The 25,301-nt window shown below is 40.8% G+C and overlaps 1 protein-coding gene across 1 annotated transcript in view; it reads right to left on the bottom strand.

Moving 5' to 3' along the window:
- Positions 1-23,353: 23,353 nt before the first annotated feature.
- IL10RB (interleukin 10 receptor subunit beta) overlaps positions 23,354-25,301 on the bottom strand; it is a 22,916-nt gene continuing 20,968 nt past the window's right edge. The window contains exons 6-7 of the mRNA XM_015411348.1: positions 24,214-24,356; positions 23,354-23,672 (exon numbers count right to left, since the gene is read on the bottom strand). Of these exons, the coding sequence (XP_015266834.1) occupies positions 23,406-23,672; positions 24,214-24,356 (410 nt within the window). The 3' untranslated portion in view covers positions 23,354-23,405. The remainder of the gene's footprint in view (positions 23,673-24,213; positions 24,357-25,301) is intronic.

Raw genomic sequence — 25,301 nt, 5'->3', positions numbered from 1 at the left:
CCCGCTAGGTTAGCCATATACTCAACAGCAACATCAAATTTATGCTGGAAATGTAAACAGAACGTGGGTACATACTTTCACATGTGGTGGACATGCAGCAAAGCTCAATCCTTTTGGTTGATGATGCAAAAAATACTACAGGAGATTATTCTAACCTCCTTACCATTGAAACCAGAATTATTTCTCCTGAATATGATTCCAGACATATTCGGAAAAACAGATAAAATAATTTTGATACATAGTGTGACTGCCGCCAAAATATTGTACGTGAGATATTGGAAAACAGACAAAATTCCTGATAAGGAAGAGTTCATATTTAAATTACTAAATGTGGTTGAAATGAATAGACTGACATTATTATTAAAAGGGAAAGAAGAAAAATACTTGAACACTTGGCTAAAATTGTATAAATGGATAAAAAAAATTAACTGAAAGATACACTTTACATTATGTAATAATGAGCAATACTGTGGGAAGATTCTTACAAAATAAATATTTGTATAAGCGAAGTCAATATATATATATTAAAAAATAAAAAAGATCTCAGGAAAAAAGCAAAAACAAATGGGGCTGTTAAACTGAACAAATAGACAGCTTCATCACAGTCACCAAGAGAGAGCTCCAGGAACAAAAAACACCTACACTAATGCTTTCAGAACACAACTTGTGACAATATGGCTCAAGCTAGTTAAAGAAAGAGTTGTTTCAACTGCCAAAAAAAGCCAGTAACCAAAACAGGGGATTTCCCCCTCATGAGCACTGTTTGCACTTTTCTCTCTTCATTGGCTCGAGACTCTCATGTAACAGTTGGCCGTATTTTTTGACTCACACCAAAAAGGATTTTATAGAATGTCAATCAATCAAAAACATTTATTAGGCATTTATTACAAATTGCATGATCAGATCTTATCAGGAACCAAAAGGATGAGCAACAAGAAAATAAAATAAAATACAACTATTTCTTACACAGTGCACAGAATCTTAAGATTAAAAACGACATATATAGGGTACCATTAAAAACTCAGATCATAGTATACAGCAACAAAATGAAGTTGCATGCCCAGTAACAGAGAATCTCAATAATGATTACATATGTATATTAAGCAAAAGATGAATGGCATATCATAAACGTATAGTTCAATTAGAATGTTAGCATTGAGTATGCCCCAATAAAAGTCAGAAGTATTCCTAGAAATTTGCATATACAGGCCTGTCCTGGGCAGTAGTTAAATTCCCACTGTGTGTTCATGTACAAACGAGAAACTAAGGTATTCAATGAGAGGTAAAGAGAGGTGTAATATAGGGGTTGGAGGGGAGGAAGGATGACGCAATCCCACTGAAGAATGTGTAACCAGGCTTCAAACTCTAAAAGGGAGGGATAGAAAAGAAGAGGGAGGGAAGGGCGGAAGGGGAAAACAGGAGAGGAGGGGGAAAGAGCAAGAGTGATATCAAACTGTCTGAATGGTGTGTGGGGGGGGGTTGTGTGTATATAACACTATAAATGATGAAACACACAGAGCACATTGTATATCAGTACAAACATTTTAATTTTTTTAATCTCTTCATTTAATCCATGTGGTGACAAGGTACCCAAGGTGAAAATCCAGTAAGCCTCTCTTTTCTTTTTTCTTTTTATTTTATAACTTTATTTTAATAACCTTTTTTCTTAATAACACAACTATAACAACAAAACACAAATATGAACTATGAAATATAAACGTATATTCAACACTAAATCCCTCATCTTAATAAAATACAAAATCAACATATTTTGCGGGTAGCGCAGTCATATTATACTTTACATTATTTATATATTCAAAAAAACTAAACAATTTTTCCAAAAATCTTGATTTCCTTTCTGGATACTCAGTTTCTAGTAACTGCGTTGCAATTTTGTCCATAACTACTATGTCCCATAGCTTAGCAATCCATTGTTGTACATTAGGAACCTTCTCTAGTTTCCAGACCTGAGCTATTAATGTTTTGGCTGCGATCAACATTAAAGAAAGTATTTCTTCAGTTGTTTGGGGAAAAGTTCCTTTATCCCAATGATTTAACAAAATTGATTCAGGAGTATTTGGCAAATCAATTCCCAAAATGTTTTCTATCTTTGCAATAATTAAACTCCAAAACCCCTGGATCTTTGGACATGACCATCAACAGTAGAAAAAAGAGCCAAAATTTAGGGTCCTTTTTAATCTTAGCATGGAATAAACTCAAAGGGGTAACATACCATCTTGAATACAATTTAAAATTTTGTAATCTGATATTCAAAGACCGTGTAATATATAAACTAGATGACCAAATTCTAGACCATTGTTCAGGGGTTAAAATAATATTACAGTCCTTTTGCCAAGCCAATTGCTGCGATGCATCCTTCGTCCAGTCACTTTGAGGTAATAGCTTATACAGTATAGATATAATACCTCTATGCTCTACAATACCTTTATTAAGCTTTCAAACGCTGTTAAAGATCTATTTGTACACCCTATCAGATCATTACTAGATAACATATTAGTAATTTGTTGGTATTGAAACCATGGTATATTCAAGTTATGCTTTAGCTCCAGTTGTTGCTTTGACCATTTTTGACCTTTATAACACAAGTCTTGAATTCTAAACTTTCCAGCTCTTCTCCAGATTTTAAACTCATTTATGCCTTCACCTGGCGGAAACCATTTTTGTCCTAGAAAAGAGGCTAGAGGAGAAGTACGGGGTGTTATAATATTTCTATTTTTATCCCAAACCTTTAAGGTATTTTTCAAAAAAGGGTTACTTTCCAAAGATTTAGGTCTATCTTTGGAAGGAGGAATAGAGCCTTTCTATTAAAACATGATTTTATCTTATTCCCCCCCCCAAAAGTAACTTCAGCTATCTTGCTGTATTTAACAAATCTTACTACTATTATCAGATCCCTTACAAACAAACGCCAATAAAATCGACTCTCAAGTTTAGAATTAGATATAAAGGAAACACTTGTAATAGAAGTGAGTCGGCATTATATTTAAAAGAATAAAAGTCAGTCTCCTGTGTCTTGGTTTTTTTCAAAAGTAGGGTGTGCTTCAATGGCTTCTCTTTCTTCCTGGGTTAAGTCCACCTTCAACGTCTTAAGAAGAATCAGACCAGTTTTTAAATCAGAGGCTTGGAATAGAGTCCCATCTTTATAAACAGTAATGTTAGAAGTTGCACTCCATCGAAAGCGAATCTTGGCTTCCAGCAGTTTAGAAGAAAAAGGCTTTAATAATTTTTCTTTTTTCTAGAGTCTCTGGAGGGAGATCTAGCAGTACAAGAATTTTTTGACCATTAAATGAAAGAACTTTGTTTTGCCTTGCAGCCTTTAGAACATGGTCTCTTGTTGCTGCGTGCACAAACTGCACAAGAATGTCTCTCGGGCGGTTTTGGCGGGCTACCGCTAATGGACCTAGACGTTGCGCTTTTGCAATTGCAGGGGCCGAGCCTTCTTCTGCATTTAAAACTTTAGCCAGCCATCCCAAAAGAAAAGAAGATAAGTCCTTCATACCTTGTTCTGCACCCTCCTCCATTCCTCTGGGTTTCAAATTAAATTGACACCATCGGTTTTCCAAAGTGATGATCTTTGCTTGCAGCAGAGTCTTGGAATGTTTTAAGGCCTTTACATCGATTTGGAGGGCCTCCGCTGCTTCCAGGGCCGACTCCGCTGCCTGGCCCGCCACTCCCAGACCTTCCGTTAGTTCGTCCTATTTGGTTTGAACAGGGTGTAAAAGTTCTGCCATAGACTCTTTAAAGAAGTTTTGCAGGTCCTCTTTGAGGTTTAGTAGGTCTTTCTTATTAAGGGGGCCTTCATTAGGCTCCGGAGAGCCTTTTTCGGCCACCATGTTGGAACTCCTCTCTACTGGAGATGTTGGAGTTGTTTCTTTCCTGAAGTAAGCAGCCACCAAAGCAGGATCTTTCTTTGCCGATCTTCCTATACCTTTCCCGTGCCTTATTTCTGCATAGAGGGTGATTATCAATGATTTCTGTAGCCGGGGGATAAGAGTTTCTGTGGAGCAGAACTCATGCGACCGCCTTGATGCGTCACTCGGCTCCGCCCCCCGTAAGTCTCTCTTTTCCTTAGCTGCTTGAGAAGCTGGTGTGGAGGAGCCTAGATTTGTTCTGCTACCCAGAAGTGCAGCTCCTTATCAGTGTGAGCAAAGGTCACAAAGTGCTGAACCAAAGGAACTAAAAGCTGTTTGGTTCTGATGCAGCTCCTGTGTTCACAGATATGAGTTTTGACTGGTTTTGTTGAAAAATCTACATATAGGAGCTTACATGGACATTGCATAATATAGATAATAGTTTTGGAGTTAAATTGATAAACAAATTAATATAAAAAAGTCATGTCATTGGATGAATTGTGAAATGTATATCTTTTAAATGAAAGATCATATACTGTACAATGTCCGCAAGGGAAATTCCCTTATTCTGCTCCTGACCAGCATATTTACAGAATGGTAGTTTTTTGTTACCGTCTCTGATGAGTGAGGGCTCCTCAGTCTATGCAGGGCCGGTGCCAGGTTTTTTTGCACACTAGGTGAGGCTACCTACTGGCACCCCCCGCCCCCCGTGTGCCCACCAATTTGCAAACGTAAATGCATTTAAAGAAGAATGAAAATCACAAAATTTGAAATTGCTAAAAAAATTTTTAATTGTGAGGACAAGTAGCACAATCTCTGAAAAGTAGGTTAGGCTTAGAGAGTAATTGGCCCAAAGACACCCAGTGATCAGTAATCAGGAATTTTAGCCCATATCTCCACAGACCTAATCCAGCACACAGGTTATATGATTGCAGATATCCCACTCTATTTCAACAGCTAGAAATATGACATGAGGAAAAGGTAGTAAAGAAAGCATGATTTCAATAAACTCACAAATCCCTAAAGCACTGCATTTTAAACTCTGAACTGAGAAAAGGTAGGTGGGGCTGAGAGAGCTCTTTCGAGAACTGCTCCTGGGAGAATAGCTGTGAGAGAACTTGTGACTGATCCAAAGTCACACCAGCAGCTGCATGTGGAGGAGTGTCTCTGAATTTCAGAAAGGATAGAGCATAGTGTGGTGGACACATTCCTACACTGCTGATGTAAATAGATTACCTCCGAACTGCAAGGAACACTTGCAGATTGCATCCTGTCTTATACTCTTCAGTTCTTGCCAAGAGCTCTGTAAGACTGTAGAACTCACAACACTATAGTTTAATGTATTTATCCTGCAAATCACTTAGAAAGTATTTATAGCTAATGTAATGAACTTCAGTCTCTGCCAATGGACATGCACACTTCTAGGTAATGAGTTTCTGTAGGTTCTTTCTGTTCTTACATTTTGGTAAACAGTTTGGGAAATAGCTTTCCATGGGAAGCTAGCTGCCTGTTCAAAAAACTTCTCCAAAAAAAAAAAGGGGGCAGAAAAGCCAGCAGAAAATAAACATGTCTTTGATTCCACCCTTTGGAGCAGGTGAGAGAAGTTCTCAGTGCCTCGGCTCTTCCCTCTTTCCCCGCCTCCTCCCAGCTAATTAGTTTTATGGTCTACTGTTAGGAAAATAAAAAAAACAGAGTGGATGGGGAGGAAAACCTTTTCTTCTTCAGAGAGTTCAGGAGTGTGAGTCTGTGGGACTTCTGGTTTATGGTGACACACTGGCAGATGCACCTCCTGGACCTCCTGGGGGTGCGATCTGCGTGCTAGCGGTGAGGAGGGGGGACGATTGTTCGTTACCCCCCTGGAGCCTTTGTGAAAGGCTGCTAGCCATGGAGCTTTTGAAGGGTGGCCTCTTCACCAGCGCGATGCTGGGGAATTGAGGCACTCTTCCGCCCCGACGGTTCTGCCGCTATGTGTCCGAATGGAACTAGAGCTGCTGACCGGGACAAGTGTTGGAGATCGAGCATTTAAAATGCATTTTGAGCGAGGTCGTATGACCAACAATGAACAGTGAGTCAAGTGAAAGCAAAACACCGGCAACTTAAAAAGAAAGTCCCCCCCCCCTGAGAATGGCGAGAAAAGCGAGCAGGAAAGGGGCCCCTCCCATACGCATGAACTAAAAAGTGATTTAGCAAGGGGGGGGGGTGGAATTAAAAGCATTGAAATCTGTTTTAAGAACTGTACCAGAGCGCGGATAGGGGTTGGGCAAATTTCAGAGACTTTAGTAAGTTTTGACAAAGATAAACAATCCATAAAAATGGCGTGGAAAAAAGTGGAGAGAGACAAACAGCCCAAAGTGAAACCACTGGGGAGCATGAGCCCATGACAGGAAGAGAACACTGAGTTCTCTAAACTTTTGGCGGACTCTTTGCGCCTTCTACTGGACCAGATGACTAACATCAATCAGAGCTGACAACTCTAAATCAGAACTTTGCAACTCAGCAGCTCCAGCTGTCTGAAACTACAAAAAAGATGGAGCAAACAGCTGAGAAAGTAAAGGAAATAGATGCCAACTCTAAAAAAGTCAAGAAAAAGGTGCAAATGCTGGAAAGGAAGCAAGCTTCGAATGAATCTCAACTTTTACAACTGCAAATGGAGAAAGCTAACCTGGTCCTCCAGTTCCACGGGGTCTCTGAAGTAAAAGACGAGAATATAAAACAACTTTTGAGCAATGCATTAGCTCCAGTTACAGATTTATAAGCGAAATGGATGTGGTCTATAGGGCCTATTCCATCTACATCAAGAAAAATAATCTGCCCGGCGAGATAGTGGTTAGATTCTTGAAGAGACATATTAGGGATTCTATCCTGAAAGCAACTACAGGAACACTCCTGAAAATGGGAGGCAACACCATCAGGATTTTAAAAGACATCCCATTTGAAATAAGGAAGAAGAGGAAGAAGTATAAAGTCTTAATCCTTTTTTTACAAGCAGACAGCATTTCCTACAGATGGTTAACCCCTGAAGTCATCATTTTCAAACTGCAGGACAAAAAAGAAAAAATTGACTCTGTTTCTAAAGCACATGAGTTCCTGAGATTGCAACTGGGAGAACCAGCTGAGGACGCTTAGAAGAAGATGACAGCAAATCTAGCGGTGAACTGGACTCTGTGTCTTCCGGCGAGGATTCTGTTTCAGAAAAGGGGGTGGCTGCCCCTAAACGATAATACCAATTGAGGATTAGAAAAGATAAAGCAAAGTGAAGGCTGAAGGGCTTTGAATGGTGCCTTAAAGCATGTGATATAAATGATGCTCTTGGGGTTGTCTTTAAACAGTTAAAAATGGTTAAAAAGATAAATAATTTAGCTTAATCAACTATGTTCAATGTAATGTAAGCAAGGTGGGTTGGGTGTGGGTAACTAATCCCCATCAAGTGATCTGGTCACATGATGACAATGCCCGGGGAGACGAAGCCGCCTCAGGTCCGCGGGCAAGCAGAAGGGCTTCTCCTCCCCCCTCCCCTGCAGGGCGCTTGCTTACTTTCACCTCCCAGCTCAGGCTCCTCCTTGTCATAGCTCTGCCTGGACTCATGGGCCATGGCAGCAGCTGGCTGGCGAGCCCCTGCCCCGCAGCACCAGCATCCCAACCCAGCCAGTGCATTGTGCAGAGAGGGCTGCGACTGGGCAGGTGGGGCGGCCGCGGAGGGTGGGTGGGTGCCAAAGCAGGAGGAGGGCCCAACGCAAAGTCCTTGTGGCAAAAGGGGGTGGAGCAGGGTCCCTGCGGCAACTGGTGTGAGTGACTCTTTTGGCGAGGGGCGGAGGGCGATGAGGGGCAACAAGCCAGTGGGGCGCAGGCGCCCTTCTCAGCTTGCACCCATAGGTGAGTGCCCAACCTAATCTCTACGGAAGCTCCAGCCCTGAGTCTATGCAGAATTAATTTATAACCATTATTTGGAGCTTGATTTTTTCAGTGTAAGTAGCTACTATTCTGTCAATATGTTGTAATTTCCTTATATCAGTATTTTTTAAAATCCGTTTCAGGACACACATACAACCTGCCTGGCCTGAAAAAGATTTGTTATACTGATATAGTCATAGTTTTATGTGTGTGTTAATATAATTTTGACCACTGAAGAAGGCCCTCAGGGCTGAAACACGTGGGGTCTTTTGCTTAATATACATGTGTGACCATTGTTGTGATTCTCTGTAATTGGACATGCAACTTCATCTTGTTGCTGTATACTATGATATGAGTTTTTAATGGCACCCTATATATGTCATTTTTAATCCTAAGATTTTGTGTACTATGTAATAAATAGTTGTATTTCATTTTATTTTATTGTTGCTCGACCTTTTGGTTCCTGACTTGATTTTCAGGTTGGTTTTTTCCTCCCTTTTGTCTTTCTCTGTGATCAGATCTTAAAATATGGGACCGGGGAAAAAAGACGCTAGCTCCTAAGATCTTCCCTCTCACCACTTACACTCAACAATCCTGGTTCCCTACAGGAATAGAAAGAGGTGCTTTTGCAGCTTGGACGTCAAATGGCTTTCAGCAAATACAAGATCTTTTTGAAAAGGGGGAAGTTCACTCAAAGAGATACTTTGAAGAAAAAATAAACTCTACAATATCGCGGCTCAGATATTATCATTTAAAAAGTATGATAGAAGGGTTAAAGGCTATGGGGACTCTCACACGGCCCAAAACCAACTTTGAAAAAATCAACAAGTCTTCAAACAGCTCAAAGAGCCTTCTTTCAACAATGTACAAGATTTTATTTGATCTAAAAAAAGAACAAAACATGTCTTACAAAGCTTTCTGGGAAAAGGATCTTCAAAGGGAAATAACAAACCAACAATGGCTATCTATTTGGGGATCTAAAGCAAATAATTAAAGGCTTTTTAATATGAGACTGCAATTTTTTAAAATGTTCACAAGGTGGTAGCTTTCTCCTGTCTGACTAAAACATATGCACCTGAGCTATAATTCGATATGCTGGAAAGGATGTGGAGAAAATAGTGATTTATATCACTGCTGGTGGTCCTGCTCTGAGATACAATCTTTCTGGGTTCAGATACTGGAGGAAATCAACAAAATACCAAATTTGTGTGCAGGTGGTTTGATCACGTATTTTGTGGGAAATGATCTACCACCATCAAACCGTAACTATTTGGAATGGATACATTTTTGATTCACAGTTGTTTAGTCAGAGCTCTCATCACACGAGTATTAGATGTGAAAAGTAGATTAGACTGAGTATAAGGCTAGTTATGTGCAATGTACAGATACTGAGTTGAAATTGATAGAAAACACAATGTACTATATCTATCAGTATGCATGTTTGTATTGTATTGTTTTAATTAAATAAAATTTTTGTATTTTGCAGGGGGGGGGGAAGAGATAACAACGTTTTTAAAAGGTGGGAAAATAGAGTTATTTGAGGTTTTAACAATCACTTCCTGGAGCCTCGTCACAGCTGTGAAATATCTAATTACTTGATTAGTAATAGGAGGGTTCCAGTCAGATAGAAGACATAAAATGAAGTGCTTATCAGAACAGCCTTCGAACTTATGTAAAAGAGGGCTAATTAAATGTTGGAATATACAAGGTCTATAGTGCACCTACTTGAAGAAAATCAGAAGAACAGGCTATAGAGTACAGTCGAAAGACTGCTAATTAGTTACGATAGCTAGATTAGGGACTTCACACAATTTCAAATTATGTCCTTCCTGTCTCCTGACTGGCTCTTTGGAGACTTCCTGTACAATTAAGCAACTTCAGACCCCGTGAGCCTATACTTGAAGTTAGGATTTTCTGTCCCGATGTGCATCACCTTACACTTACCAATATTGAACTTCATTTGCCACATGATCACCCACTCACCCAGTTTGTGGAGATCCTCATGGAACTCTTCACAGTCAGACTTGGTTTTCACCATCCTAAATCATTTTGTGTCATCTGCAAACTTGGACATTACACTACTTACCCCTAGTTTCAGGTCATTGATGAATAAATTAAATACCAGCTCCAACAGCGATTCTTGTGGGACCCCACTGCTTACTTCCCTTCATTGTGAGAACTGTCCATTTATTCTTATTCTTTGCTTTCTATTATTTAACTAGTTTTTAATTCATGAGGGAACCCTTCCTCCTATCTGATAGCTGTAAGTTTACTCAGGAGTCCAAAAGGTTGGTGAGGCAGGACTTCCCTTTGCAGAAGCCATGCTGATTTCCCCTCAACAGGCTTTTTCCTCCTATGTGCCTAACAATTCTATCTTTTTTTTGTACAGAAAAGGTTATAGTATAACAGGGATAGACAGGGGTCGTTTCGTAGAAAAAGAGCTAGGGGAACTCATTAGCATAACTCATTAGCATATGCCACACCCCCTGACATCACCGGAAGTGTGTCATAAGGCCACACACCCCGCCCCCAACGGTTCCGGCCGCCACTGCCGGCCTTGCAGCTCCACTGCCGAGCCCCATGAGGGGCCCGGCGGTGGACCTGCAAGGCCGGCGGGAGTGCAAGGAAGCCCCGCGAAGGCCCTCCCTGGCCCCAGGCAGGCAGGGGGGGAGAGAGGCAGGGAGGAAGCAATGTACCCTCCCTCTTCTCCTGCCTCCTCCTAGCTGAATGAGGGCCGGAAGCGGGGTGGCCGGAAGCAGGGGGCGGGCTTTGTCATGTGCCCTGCCCCCTGTACCTCACCCGGGGGAACTGCGATCCCCAGCGATCCCCCCCCGAAATGACCTCTGGAGATAGAGCAGCAGTTACTTCAGATGGCAGAGCATTGTAATGGCAATAGTGAAAACTATTGTGGCAAAAAAGCAAGAGTTATATGGTACCTTCCATAGAGAGAACAAAAAGTTAACATATATAAGCGAGCATTGGTGGACATCTGAATTACATTAATAAGCATTCCCATAACCATAAGTCATCCATTACTTTAGGTATATCTTGTTGGTTGGAGAGATATTCTAAGATAGGAAACCACGTTGAAACAAAAGTCATAGGTGCAGGAATCTTATCAAAATTCGTAAGATTGTCTGAGAGCCATGATACACAAATCCTACGACTTTTTATGCCATTGTGAAAGTGTGGGTGCCATTGTCATTTTCCAGTGTGTGGCAATGACAGTTTTAGCCACAAAAAGCATTAAAGAGACCCTTTCTCTGATGGTGATTGAGGCTCAGTTAGCAGCCCATCCATTCAAAAACAGGTTTTCTGGTGTGGAAGTGCAAGGAAGCCCCGCGAAGGCCCTCTCTGGCCCCAGGCAGGCAGGGGTGGGGAGAGGCAGGGAGGAAGCAACTTACCCTCCCTCTTCTCCTGCCTCCTCCTGGCTGAATGAGGGCCAGAAGGGGGCGGCCAGAAGCAGGGGGTGGGGCTTCATCATGTGCCCCGCCCCCCGTACCTCACCCGGGGGAACTGCGATCCCCCCGATCCCCCCCGAAATGACCTCTGAAAGAGACCCTTTCTATGATGGAGAGTGCAGCACAGTTTAGCAGCCCATCCATTTGAAAACAAGTTTTCCGGCGTGGGGGAAATGTCTATGTGAATGAAAGATTTGATTTGATCCAGAACTGTATTCCAAAAAGGAAGAATTTTGGGACAGAAGATCCAGCAATGCAGATAGTTTCCTATGTTGCTGCATTTTTTCCAGCATTTTGGGCTGTATGAAGGATTTATGTGAGCCAATTTATGTGGCGTAAGATACCAATGCGATAAGATTTTGGAAGATTGTAATTTCATTTATATGATTTTGTAGTGGAATGGAGAAGACCAGATTTGGTTCCAAGAGTCTTCTGAGAGAGTAAAGTTACATTCTTTGTGCCATAGAGTTTGATAAGACAACGATATATTGCTATTCATTGAAGCCAGTACTTGTGCTTTTTAGAGATTAGACCTTTTTGAGAAATGCTGGCTATATGAAGAACTGATTCAAATGCAGTGTGTGGTTTTTTTAGGATGGAAGGAAGTTGGATTTGTGTACAAAGATGTGAGATTTGAAAATATTGTATCCAAGGGATCTTGCTTTTCAATTTAGCTTCCAGAGAAACTTTAGGAAATAACAGCTATTTAGATGTGAGATCTTGAAATGTGGTAATTTTGACTGATTTCCAAGAATTGTAAACTGGATTGTTAAAACCTGGTGGAAACCAAATTTGGTTTTAGTAGGATTGGTAGTGTGAGATTGGTGGCAATAAGAGAGGTCTTATGCGATCCCAAGATGTTAACATTGCTGATAGTAGAGGGCTATCGTGAACCTGTTTGGGCCTATATGAGGAGGATTGCAACACCACCTCTTGAACTTCAAAAGGAGCTGTAGAAAGCAAATTGATGTACCTAGTCAGAGGTGGAGTCTTTGTACAGCAATTTAACCACTTGTGAGAGATGAATGGCTCTGTAATACTGTAGTAAGTTAGGAAAGTTTATTCTCCCCTTTGCAGAGCTTCTGTACAGGGTGTTGCACCTAATTCTATGATGTTTGTATGACCAAAAGAATTGTAACACTTTTTTGCCATTTTTGCAGAAGTGAAGTAGAAATGGTCAATGGAATGATACGAAAAATAAAAATAAATTTGGGTAAGACAAAGGATTTAATTATGTTCAATCTGTCAAACCAAGAAACATTCAGTTTGTGCCATTTTGAGAGATCCATTTGAATGTCCTTTTCTAGTTTGTCATGATTGAATTTGTGAATGTCACTGAAGTTTTTTGGCGAATTAATGCCTAGATATGGTAGATAGTCTATGACCCAAGAGTAGGAAGATGAGGATTTAATGCTCAGAGTTGTTTGGCAGTCTGTCGGCAATAAGTAAGATTTTGTAAGGTTTACTTTAAGGCCTGAGATTGAACTGAAATCTAGAAGGTGTTGTTGAACAGATGTTAAGGATGAAGCTGGCTGAGACAAGAACAGCATCAAGTAATCAGCGAATAAGGATACCTTGAACTCTTTTTTGTGCATTGCAATCCCTTTAATGCTTTTGTCTTCCCTAATTGAATTTGCTAAAGAATACTCAGGGCAAAAAGGAGTGGGGAAAGAGGACAACCGTGTCTAGTTCCATGCTTCAGATGAAATGAATCTGTAATAAGATCGTTAATTTTGAAATGAGCAGTGGGGTCTATGTAGATAGCTGAGATGGCTGCCAAGAATTTTTCTCCAAAGCCCATTTTTTGCAACAACAATTTAAGATACGGGATTTCCACGGAATCAAATGCTTTCTCTAGATCTAGAGATAAGAAAGCTGCAGGTATATTTTGTCATTTGGAATAGTTCAGAATTGTGAGGGCTTTATATATATTATCGGTAATGTCACGTTTAGGCATGAAGCCTACCTGATCCTGATCAACATAATGTGTGACAAAAGAATTAAGCCTATTAGCTAGAATATAAGTGAAAATTTTGAAGTCTGTATTTAACAGAGAAATGGGCCTATAAGAGGCCGGTAGTGCTGGGTCTTTCCCCTGTTTGGGGATAACTATAATCGAGGTTCTATTCCAGGATGGGGGAAGATTTCCTGTATTTAGAATGTGGTTGCAAGCCTTAGTTAAGGGAGTGACCAAGAGCAAAGCAACTTTTTATAAAATTCCGGAGTGAATCCATCCGGCCCCGGCGCTTTGGAAGGCTTGAGTCTTTTAATAGCGTCTAGAACCTCCTGAGACTTGAAAGGCTCCTCCATCAGAGTCCTATGTTCCTCAGATAAAGTTTTCTTCAGTGGGTGAGCTTGGAAAAAGTTCTCAAGATTAGAGTGAGGAACATTAGTAGAGCTATACAGTTTTTTATAGAATTTTTTTTTTAAGTTGTGATATAGTTTCTGTGTTGTAATGAGGTGTTCCATGACTACAAATAAATGACTGGCTACATGGATGGTGTCATCAAGAAAGGTTTGATTTTTTTTTTACCATGCCTTACTCTTTCAAGATGAAACTCTTCTATCAGGAGATGGTTTGCATCTCAAGAAGGTAAGGAAAAATGTGTTTAGTAAGAGCCTTGCAAACCTGATAAGGAGGGTGTGACGACCCCTTATCTGGGGAGGTCTGGTTTCCCTTTAAAATGTTCTTTATGTTTTGTTTTACTGTGTATATCCGGCTGCCACCAGGAAATTTAAGGCTTTCCAAACCTTTATACTATAATATTTCTATCACTGGGTAGGTAGGTCGGTTTTTAGGCTTTCGAGGTTCTAATGTGGTCCTGGGAAGTATTTCTTTCAGAACTGGTATCTTAAATAAAAGTATATTTATTGATATAATTCGTAAATAATATAGTAGAACACTGTAACTAGGAATGGGTAAATACTAAACAATTGCTTTGGTATTTCACACACTTTTCCCTTCACTGTCAGGGATCTTGGCATGTAACTTCGTAACTTTAACTCAAGGTCATGTAAGTTCACTGTTTCTCTCCAGGACATACAGCCTTTCCTAAACTTTGTCTTCAGTTACTTTCATTTGCATTTTACTATTCTCTCAGAACAACCTCAGCTGTTCTTAACTGCACACACACAGACTGCTTCTCCCAGACTTCAGAACGAACTAACTTAACCACTGTCTTTATCAACTGTCAAACTTCAACTGTCACTCTTGACAGACATACATTTTCATCCACTCAGAAACCCTTCCAAAACCCCTCCCACTTCCTGCCAATCACCAACCACACACACTTGCCTGTTTCAACCACCCTAGACTATCACATAGCCATGCAACCAAACTTTTAAAGACACACACACACACAAATAAAACAAGGAATCGTTACACCCACCCTCTCTGTTTTGAATATAAAATATTTTTTGTATCTGAGTCATCTCTAGCAGTTCTAGTGTTTTATGTTCCACTAGCAATTGTTTATACACTCTCGAACTGAGTCATCTCTAGCAGTTCTAGTGTTTTATATTCCACTAGCAATTGTTTATAGTTCGAACCAGCCTGTTTGTGTTGATATTCCAAAGATGCTATAGATTTTTGGAGTTCATGTCTCACTTTTTGTTTTTTTAAGAAGGATGCTGTGGAAATCAGATGCCCCCAAAGTACTGGTTTTAAAGCATCCCAGAGCAAACCAGGAGACACAGAGCCAGCTGGATTGTCCATGAAGAAATTTTGGATGTTAGTTTCTATTGTTGACACTACTTTGTCATTTAGCAATAAAGAGCTGTTCAAGGTCCATGATGGAGTTGATTTCTTTTCACTATTGAGAGCAATATTGCAATTAACCCAACAGTGATCTGACCATAATTGGTTATCTATATTTGAAGATTGAACTAGATTGACCAGAGGGAGTAACAAGAATATAATCTATGCGTGTGTAGGAACAGTGATGCATTGAATAGAAGGTGTAGTCTCTTTCTGTGAGATGCATATGCCTCGATATGTCAATTATGTTGAATGAGTCAAGAACCTCAGCCAATTTGGTACTAGTTTTCTTTGTTGTGTTGTGTTGTGTTGTGGATTGAATGCAGATTTGTCTTTAGAATGGTCCATGATAAAATTTAAGTCTCCCCCCAAGAATTATTTCACCTTGATGAAAGGCATCGAGTTTTTTTAAGGATTGCTCAATGAATATCTGAGTTGGGGGCACAAAGCGACGCCAGAGTGACTCTCCCTTGGGGATCTGCCATAGAGGCTTGATGTACAAAGTTCAAATCTTTAGAGATTAAAATTGCAGTGCCTCTGGATTTGGAAGAGCCCTTGGCTAAGAATTGGTGCTGGAATTTTTTAGTTTTGAACAGAGGGGCTGTGTCATCTTTAATGTGGGTCTCTTGGAGGAAAATAATGTCCGGATTTAATTTCACAATTTGACTCTGAATTCTCTTACACTTAATGATGATGTTCAGCTCTCTCATGTTATATGAAAAGATCTTGACAGCTGGCTATGCACTTTACTTATGACACTTTACTGTAACTCTGACTAGGATTAATAAAAGAATAAAAGTTGATGATCAGCTCACAATAGTAAAATAGACCTAGGAAGGTACCAAATAGATATGAGGAAATGGGTAAGAGTTTTCAGAACTCACACATCAGTAGTAAACTGCAATGAAAATAATGACCAGAAATGCACTATGCACTTTACTTACTTATTGATATAAGTACGCTTTCAGAGAAAATTGATTTTCAATTAATGTTTTAGAACTGTTACACAATCAATTAACAATTAATTATGCTTAGAAATATTGAACACCACAAATCAAATATTGAATTCTACTACAGTAACAATTTTAAAAAGTAAAGGTTCTGAATCAAAGCTGTCACTATTTTAATGCTTGAATTCTGCAACAGTAGATGGTAAGAACACACACACCAATAGTGAACTGCAAATTTAACAATGGCAAGAAATGCACAGTTTGCTTTACCTACTTATTGCTTTGAATAAGGGTTAAGAAAAAATGATTTCCAATTAATGATTTAGAGCTGCTTACCAATCAATTAAAATTAAATATATATAAAACACCACAAATCAGATGTTGAGTTTTACTACTCTAACAATTTAATAGAGTAAATTTTATGAATTCAACCTACACTAATTTTTAACTTGAAGTATGCAATGATGGTACTGTTGTATAGTATTGCTAAATGAACTAAATTTTAAAAAACCCTTAACAACTAATCCCCCCCTCAGTACTCCCCCCCCTATTTTTTAAATATAGAAATGTATACCAAAATCCCTATTGGTAATAGGGAGGCACTGTAATATAAATCACATAGATTTGATACCACACTATGAATTGCCTGTAAAAAGAAAAATCGTTATGTAGACTAGAAGAGAGAGAGAGGTAAAGTCTCACTACAGAAAATAGAGAGAGAAAAGGAAGAGGTGTGAACGGATGAGAACGAGAAGCAGAGCCCTAGAAGGAGAAGTGATGAGAAGAAAAGAGAAAGTTTTAAGAGGTATAAGAAATAAAAAGGAAAAAAAATTATGCTGGGCGCAATCCCTATGTCTCCTGTTCCAGGAAGGATAGAACAGGAGAGCAGAGCACTCGGGCTGGGCTGAGCTCTACTTTAGTAAATGGCGGGAAGCGCATGAACGAAAAATGGAGGCTTATCGGCGCTAGCGAAAGGGGGGGGGAACCCCCCCACTCTCACCAAAACACGATAGAATTTTATAACACTGACAGTTTTACCATTAATTAAATAAACATATCGGGAACAGTTAGATTTAATAATTATTATGTATAAGTGGCACATAGATAATTTAGAATCCTCTTCAGCCTGGCGAATAGACAGCTTGGGGCCTTTAGGCGGCAGCTAGCCTGAGTTGTGTTTTCTCTTGAAGCCTTTCTTGTTGGTACAGATGGAACTGGAAGACCGAGATTTTGTAGTAGTTGAATGCCGGAGTTGATATCAACAGCCCAGAACGAGGAACCTATATGTTGAATATGTAGCTTGGCTGGACCCACAGATTTGTAGTGCAGATGAGCCGACATAAGTTGAGCTGTTATCAGTTTAAGTTCTTGTCTTCTGATGATGGCTTCTACGGGTAAGTAGGGATCTTCGATTTTCCTTTCCTGTCTCAATGGTCAGGTAGCCTTGAATTCTTGCATCTGAGGATTTTCTTTTTTGTGCGCATATCTTGGAACACCACAATAAAACCGCACGGGCCCTTTCTCTCAGGGTTAAACAGCGCTCTCATTCTGTATGCTTTGATGATCAGTGGAGCCATGCCATCTTTAAGCTTGAGTTCAGAGGCAAGCCATCTTGAGAGAAAGACAGTGGGTTCTACATTCTCCTTCGATTTTTCAGGGAATCTCGGAACTTTAAATGGAATTGCCATGCATCATATTCCATTTGCAGGACCCGTTGGCGGAAATCTGTTTCATCTGCTTGGAGGTGCTGTATTTCGGTCTGAAGAGTTTGTCCCAAGGTGAGGGCACATTCTGCCTTTTGGCTGGTTTCATGAAGCGATTTTTGGATTATTGCAAGTTGAACTTGCATAGGCTCAAGGAAGGATTTCATTGTCTCCAAAATACAGTTCTCCATAGTGGACAGCACCTCAAGTAGATCTGGCTTACTTGTTTCTGTTTACGTAACACGGCTCTCTTGTTGTTCGGCCGCCATTTTGCTCATCTCACTCTGCAAGGCCGTCAGAACTTTGTGTCTAGATTCTGCAGCGTAGAAGTCAGTGATCCGTCTGGTGAGTGGATCCTTCACTGCCAGAGTGTTGTTTTTCTCTGTTCCCATATATTGTATGAAGATTTAGGAGGTAAAACTGTATAGAATGATCTGTAGCAGGAGTGGAGAAAGTGGAGCTCAAAATTATGCTGCCATCTTGTGCAACACCACGTCCCCCCCCCAACAATTCTATCTTTGATTACAGTTTCTAGTAATTCGCCTGGGATAGACATTAGGCTGACTGGCCTGTAATTTCCTGGTTTGCCTCTGGCTCCCTTTTGAAATATTGGGGTAACATTTGCTACTCTCCAGTCTTCTGGTAGTACTATGGCTGAATTTAGTAATAAGCTACATATGGGTTAGGAGATCAACTGTCTCACATCTGAGTTCCTTAGGGACTCTCAGGCAGGGCCAGTGCTACCATTAGGCCAACCTAGATGACTGCCTAGAGTGCAGACATCAGAGGATTGCAGAACTGATGGCAGGGGTGGGAGTGAGGCTACCTGGTGAGGCCAATCTGGAGCACTGTCAGGGACAGGATTGGTGCCGGTGGTGGAAGGCACGCAAGCTACTCATGGCACTCCTTCATATCTGCTCCCCCAGTAGCGGGGCACTGCCTGTACTCCTTCCTGCCGGAGCTCCACTGAGGCTGGCCATCGGGGGGGCAGCGTCAGCTCTTCCCCCTGGCCCTGCCGCCTGCCTGGAGGATGGCTCGTACCACCTGATGGGGGGACTTGGAGCCCAGGTTTGATGGAATGTGCCTGGCTCGGCCTGTGGAGCGGAGAGGCGCCCTGGGCTGGCTGCCCCCCCCAGCTGCCCCCAGCCAGATGCCTCTTTAGGGGGGCAAAGGCATCGAGGCATTGGGGCAAAGGCATCGAGACCGCAGTGCAAAAAAGCCTGGCATCGGCCCTGGGCCCTGCCTCCAAGTCCTAAACGAGGGCTGACCCTGCTGAGCTTCCCAGTAGATCTGTGATCTGATCAGGCTCGCCTGGCCGATCGAAGCCAGGACTTTTTCCTTCACCTGTCCTGCTGGATTCCCCCGGAGAGCACGCATCTGCTGCATGCCCAGGACAGACCTTTCTGGGCCTGCCAATTCCCCCCAAACTGGAGCCTGGGATTGGAACCCTGCTGCGGCCAAGGGAAAAGCCCAGCAGCCCTGTCATGATCTGTGCAGGACTAGGCCTCTAGGGACCTGTGTGGGAGTAGAAAGCAGACAGCCTACAATCCCCCATAATGCTAGCGAGGGTTGTAGCCAATCAGTTTCCAGAGATTTTGTGAGGAGATTCTGACTGAAGCTGTTTGAACTGAAAAACTGTGTTCTTTGCTCTTCTGCAGTCTGGCCTCACACAGAGCTAAACTGAGGGGAAAGATCCCTCACTTGGGACAGTGAGTACAGTCAGGAGGCCTGGCAGGCTGTGGGCCTTGAAGTAGTAACCAGTTAAGTGAACTAGGTAGTCGCATTAGTTTATTTTGCCTTTAAACACTGTTATATATTTTAAAGCACCTTGTCTTGTGTTCCTTGCCCCATTACTGTGTTAATAAACCATTTGTTTAATTGTTCTCTGCCTGGTTATCAAGCCTATGTTCTTGGCTTAAAAAGGGGCATTTTGGATTGGTTGGTAAGTTCCCCTGGATACAGTGATGCGGGGCGGCCGACCTGGTCCCGCCACATGCACAAATTGCAGGTGAGCCAGGCAAACATAGGGTCTGTGCATGGGGCCCCGGCAGCAGCTGCAGCTTGTGGGCAGCCCTTGGCTGCTCATTGGCTGGTGGCATGTGGCCACCTCGATGGGTGCCCAGGTGAAATAGGTGCATGCCTCACCCCCTCACCCACCACCTGCACCAGCGCACCACACTTGAGGAGGGCTCTCTCCCCTTGTCTCTCTCCCGCCTCCCCGGTCACCTGCCCCACATCACCTGCCCCGAGGAGGGGGGAGAAAGGAATGCATGAATTCTGCCCCCCTGAAAGGCCAGGACCAGCATGTGACCCCCCTGCACACCCTCTTTGGACCCTGCTTACACCCACCATGAGCAACCTGCCCAAGGAGAATGAGCACAGCAGCAACAGCCTCGGGGAAGAGGTAGGAGCTGGGGGGGGCATGCGATTGAGGCTAGGAGGCCTTCTTGGATTGAGGGGGCTTCAGGCAGGCAAGCTTGTCTTGCAGGATAACTGGAGGTGACCTCTTGGGTACCCACCTTGCCTCAACTCCCCCCTCCCTTGGTGTTTGAGGGTCTGGTGCCTTGGCTGGAGGGGGTGGGTTATAGCTTCCACTGCCTTCGCATGTGGAGGAATGCTCAACTTTTCTCTGTCTCAGGCCCTGTGCAAAAGCTTGAAGGGGCCGCTTGTCCACCGGTGTGGTCTTCCTGGCTTTAATCTGCACACACCCAATCCCGGTGATGTTTGGGAGTGGTTTATGCCACCACAAAAAGTACTTCTCTTCATACTTCAACAAGAACTCCAGGATAGTGTGCCTAGTGTTTCTGTTGCTCTAAGGATCCTTCTCACACTTCCAGTGTCAGTGGCAAGTGGTGAACACAGCTTCTCAAAACTCAAACTTATAAAAACACACAGACGCTCGACAATGCTGCAAAAAGAGACTGCCTGGTTTGGCAACTATTAAACATGCTGAAGCATCAGTGCTTGACCTGAAGGATTTGGTGACAAAATTTGCTAAAGAAAAGGCACACCAAATGAGATTCTGATGTGCCTGAAATGAAAACATTAAAGAGACTTAAATTTCAACGTCACAATTAACACAATTTTTCAAAATGCTTTGTGATTTGTGTTTTTCTGTTTGAGAGAGAAAATCAGAGATTGTATTACTTGTTCTCACAATAATAAAAAAAGAAATTAGCCTGAAATGAAAACATTAAAGAGATTTAAATTTCAACATCACAATTAACAGGATTTTTCAAAATACTTTGTGATTTTCTGTTTGAGAGAGAAAAAAAGAGATTGTATTACTTGTTCTCACAATTAAAAAAAAGAAATTAGCAATTTCAAATTTTGTTTTTCATTCTTCCTAAAATGCATTTATGTTTGAAAATTGGTGGGTGCATGGGTGTGTGTGTGCTAGAAGGTAACCTCACCTAGTGTACAAAAAAAACCTGGCACCAGCCCTGCTCTCAGGTGTATGCCGTCAGGACCTAATTTCCCCAGTAGGTCTACAACTTCATCTCTGGTTACCTCAATTTGGCTCAGTTCTGCAGACTCCCTTCCTGAAAATAGGCACTCACGCTTAGGTTAGGGTAGGTAGGTTAGGCTGAGAGACTGTCTGAAACTGGCTCAAAATCATCCAGTGAGATTCCGTGGCACGAGTTGGGGTTTGAACCTGGGTCTTCCAGATACTAACTAGACCAACACTCTTAATCACTACACCACACTAGCTTTCACACTAGCTCTCATACTAAACAGGTCCGACCATAGATCTCACGAGATTGGGCTAACCTGGGCCATCTAGGACAGGGATAATATTGCCTAACATTCCTAATATCTTTCAGATACTGTATCCATTCTCAGGATGACTAATTATTCTTGCAAATGTAATTTTTAAAAAGCCTGCTAGCCAAACTTGGATATAGCTACTTTATTTATGAATAGTTACTGAACCACTTCTTGAGAAGTTTAAGTTGATTAGGATTTATTTTGGTTATGGGTTTTTAAGCTTAAATCAAAGCTTAAAATCTAAGCAGATTTTAAAAAAAATCACAAAGATCCAGTGATTGAACAACAGATTTAAAAAGCAGTTTCTTTCAGCTTCTGTGTCAAATACAAGAAAGCAGGATTGACTTTGCCTGGTGCCTACTTATGACAGAAAATTTGACTAGGGATAAGAATGCAACAAGTGATGAAGAGTATTTCTAGAGCTATTATGCAGCTACAATCAGTCCTGAGATAAAATATGTGAAGCACTTTGGTAACTCCAAAACACCAAATAAATGCCATTATTAAAACTGCAATACAGATGCAGCTCGGATATAAACACAGTTAATAGTAGTGGACTCAACACTTATCCTATTGGAGATAATGACAGAAATGCCATTGATTGTAATGAACTTAGATGGTGTCCCTTTAAGTTTCTTTCTACAAAGCTAGTAAACAACAATAAAGTACATAACTCATTGTTAAAACTGTTGCACGAAACAGTGGAAAACTGAGCATAACTTTAATGTAAACATGAAAAGTAGCTTTGCATGAGATTGTTACACAAATACTTATTTTCTTTTCTTCTGGCTCCACCGCACCACATAAACTGCAATCCACAGTGTATTTTCACACTTTGTGCATGTGTAACATAGTTTTTCTCAGATCAGTTGTCCCTTGAAAGTCCAAAACGTCTTCAGACATTCCCACCCCTGGTTTCCATTTCAGCGGTCTTCATGCTAAACTATCACCATTAGTTCTTGATTAGGAAAAAAAAAAACGTATTAAATTAACTCCAGAACAAAGTTTGAGGGCTTCTGCTAGACCTCCTTCCTCAGAATAAATTGTGCTACAGCAGTTATTCCATTAGATAAATGGAGACTATTCCTGAATAGTATGAACAATCCATAGAAGGTAATCTTGACTAAGTTTCCTGAAAGCAGAAAGGGAATTAGTCATGATTAACTTTTGCTAAACTGTGCCCAATCCATCCGCATGTGCAAGCAACAAATGGGCTGTTTCTCAAATATCCAGGGCTGAAAAACCAGAGCTTTGGCTCCAGTGATCTGTTCGGGAGGTGAGAGAGAGTAGCAGAAAGCAGTAGCATCCTTCCTTCTTCCCAGCTCTTGGATGGGGCTTTCTAGCACTCATTTGTGTACATGCTTCCTCATACAGTTAAGGATGAACTGTATCTACCTTCATGCAGAAACTGCATGTACAGTTCCAGATGGGTCAGGGTGTCAACGCTGTTGCCCTAATCCAATTTTAATCATGCATTAAAACAATATTTACATATGAATAGTTGTGCCAGAATGTATTCTATACAGAGGACACATGTATTTAGACATGCTCACTATTTCTGTTCCAGTAAGCACACACAAGCCTTCTTTTTCAGTTGGACATCTTTAGCTGCATCAGAACATCGATCCTCTGAACATTTATGCTATACAATTCACTGCACTTTAAAACAAATGTGGGTCAGAGCATGTAAATCGTTTCCAATAGGCATCATTTTAAATCTTTCCTATGGAAAGTTCTCATAATAATGAATTTGAACTATTCTATAGAAATCACAACTCAGTTAAAGTTGAAATTTTAGTCAATTTATGTAAGTGCAATCTGCTTAATAAATATTTTGGCTACATTTATCTGTAAAATAAATGCTTCATTATTATAAAAATAAACCTCTAAATTGCAGACCTGTTATATACAATCTTCTAATAAAGCTTTTTAGAGGTGAATAAATGTACGTTTTGATAAAACTGTATGCAAAATTACAATTTTGAGACTGGTAACGTGAATTATTAACTGCTGCTTTGTAAAATTTCTTCTGATTGCTGTGCAATGTACCATTCAGTATGAACAGTGTACAGAAGTGGAAAGTCTGAAACTTTTTTGGCCTCAGAGATCTCTTTGGAGTTTTGGAGCTGCTGCTTTGCATTGTTCACTTGCTCCTCAGATTCATCAGTACCATTTTTTGAGATCTCTGAAACTATAGTTATCTTCTCATGGGAATAATCTTCTCCTTGTAGTGCAAGAGACTGTGAACTGTAAAAAGGCTTGCTTAGAAACTGCAAAGAAAAAAAAGTGTTTGTCATCACTCTTAAATACACACCCCTTCTGTGCCTGTCTATGCACGTCTAGCCTTTTGAGCATCTATGCCGTGTAGCTGCCAGGGTCACAGACATATCCTGATCCAAGACCAGAAGAAATGCCTGTCATAGTGGCATAGCATTTTGCGAAGCAAACAACCAATGTTTTCTTAAACAGGAGCTGCAGTTTTTCTATCACAGAATATGTATGGTGTATAAGCAGCAAATTTACCTTTGCACACATTATGCCAAAACGTAGTCAATAAAAACTTTTAATCTTAGAAATTTGCTTTAAAAAACAAACAAAAACTTTTATGCCAAGCATAAAGATAAGCCAAGCAACATGAGGTACTTTCTGTTAAGCACAGGTAAATTTTAATTTTGTTGTTTATATGCCATTCTATATATCCAGGGAAAAGCATAAGACTGTAGAACTGACATTTGGCAAAGGCTACAGTTTAAGGTACCTAAGATATGTAGGTCTACTCGGGTATATTTTGCAAGGTACTAATGAACATACCTCTTTGAAATGCTGTGGCAAAGAATATGAAGGATGGAAGACACATTTGACCTGTTGGTAAACATATAAAGACATCCAGCAGCAGAGAAAAAATACTATTAACACTGATAGTAGACTAACAGTCAGCAGCGTTGAACTTATACCTGCAAGAGAGGAAAAAGATGACAAAAATCTGAACTATTTATTCACTATATATCTATATATAGATATATATAGTGTTTTTGTCTCATTGAAGATGGCTTATCAGTCATTACTAGATCTAATGGAAGCTCTCTATTTTATACACATAAAAACAAAGATAAATCTAATTAACAACAATCTGTTGTGGCAACAGATTGGGGCTATATTTTCTTCTTTTGGCTTGAACATTTCCAAATTTGGCTCTGTTTCCTAGTAATAAAGTCAACCACTGAAGTTTTCAACCAAGGCTGAAATCTCATGGTCACTTACGTTGGGTATAACTATTGTAGTAAGTATGATTTCTGATAAAACATGCATAAGATTTTTAGAAACTTTAGTTTTCAAACAATGATACTGCCTTTTGTTCAAAAGAGAGCAAGGAAAAACAAGTGTACAAAATTACAAGAGTTCCCTTCATGAATTACACTTTTAATTATTTAAATATTACCGTCATCAGTTGTTGCAATACAGGACATTTTGCTCCACTCTCCTGTTTTATTTGATTCAGGAACAAATACGCGAACTTGAATGCAATATGTTGTCCAGGGATCCAGGTTGGACAGTTTTTCCGAATCATACTTTATATTCACAATGTTCATCTAGTAGAACAAGAATGCAAAGGGTGAATTGACACATTAGAGTTTATACTGCAGTCCTAACATTTATTTTCACATGCTCAATGAGACAGAATTGCTACTAAGGGTTTTTTCAGACTGCAGCCCCCTTTTGTGTTTTTGTGTGTGTTGTGCTGCTTCTGATGACGGCGCTATTGGTGGGATTACTTCAGACTTCCACTCATGGTTTCCCTCTGTTCCAGGTTGGGGAGTTTGTTTGGGGGTTTTTTGCCCTGGTGCTGAAGCGTTTAAGCATTTCAGCAGCCTTGTTTGATCCATCTCTCTTCCTTGGAG

This window comes from Gekko japonicus, unplaced genomic scaffold (assembly GCF_001447785.1).
Source record: "Gekko japonicus isolate JY-2015 unplaced genomic scaffold, Gekko_japonicus_V1.1 scaffold2429, whole genome shotgun sequence".
Lineage (NCBI taxonomy): Eukaryota > Metazoa > Chordata > Lepidosauria > Squamata > Gekkonidae > Gekko > Gekko japonicus.
This window is presented reverse-complemented; position numbering and strand designations above follow the sequence as displayed.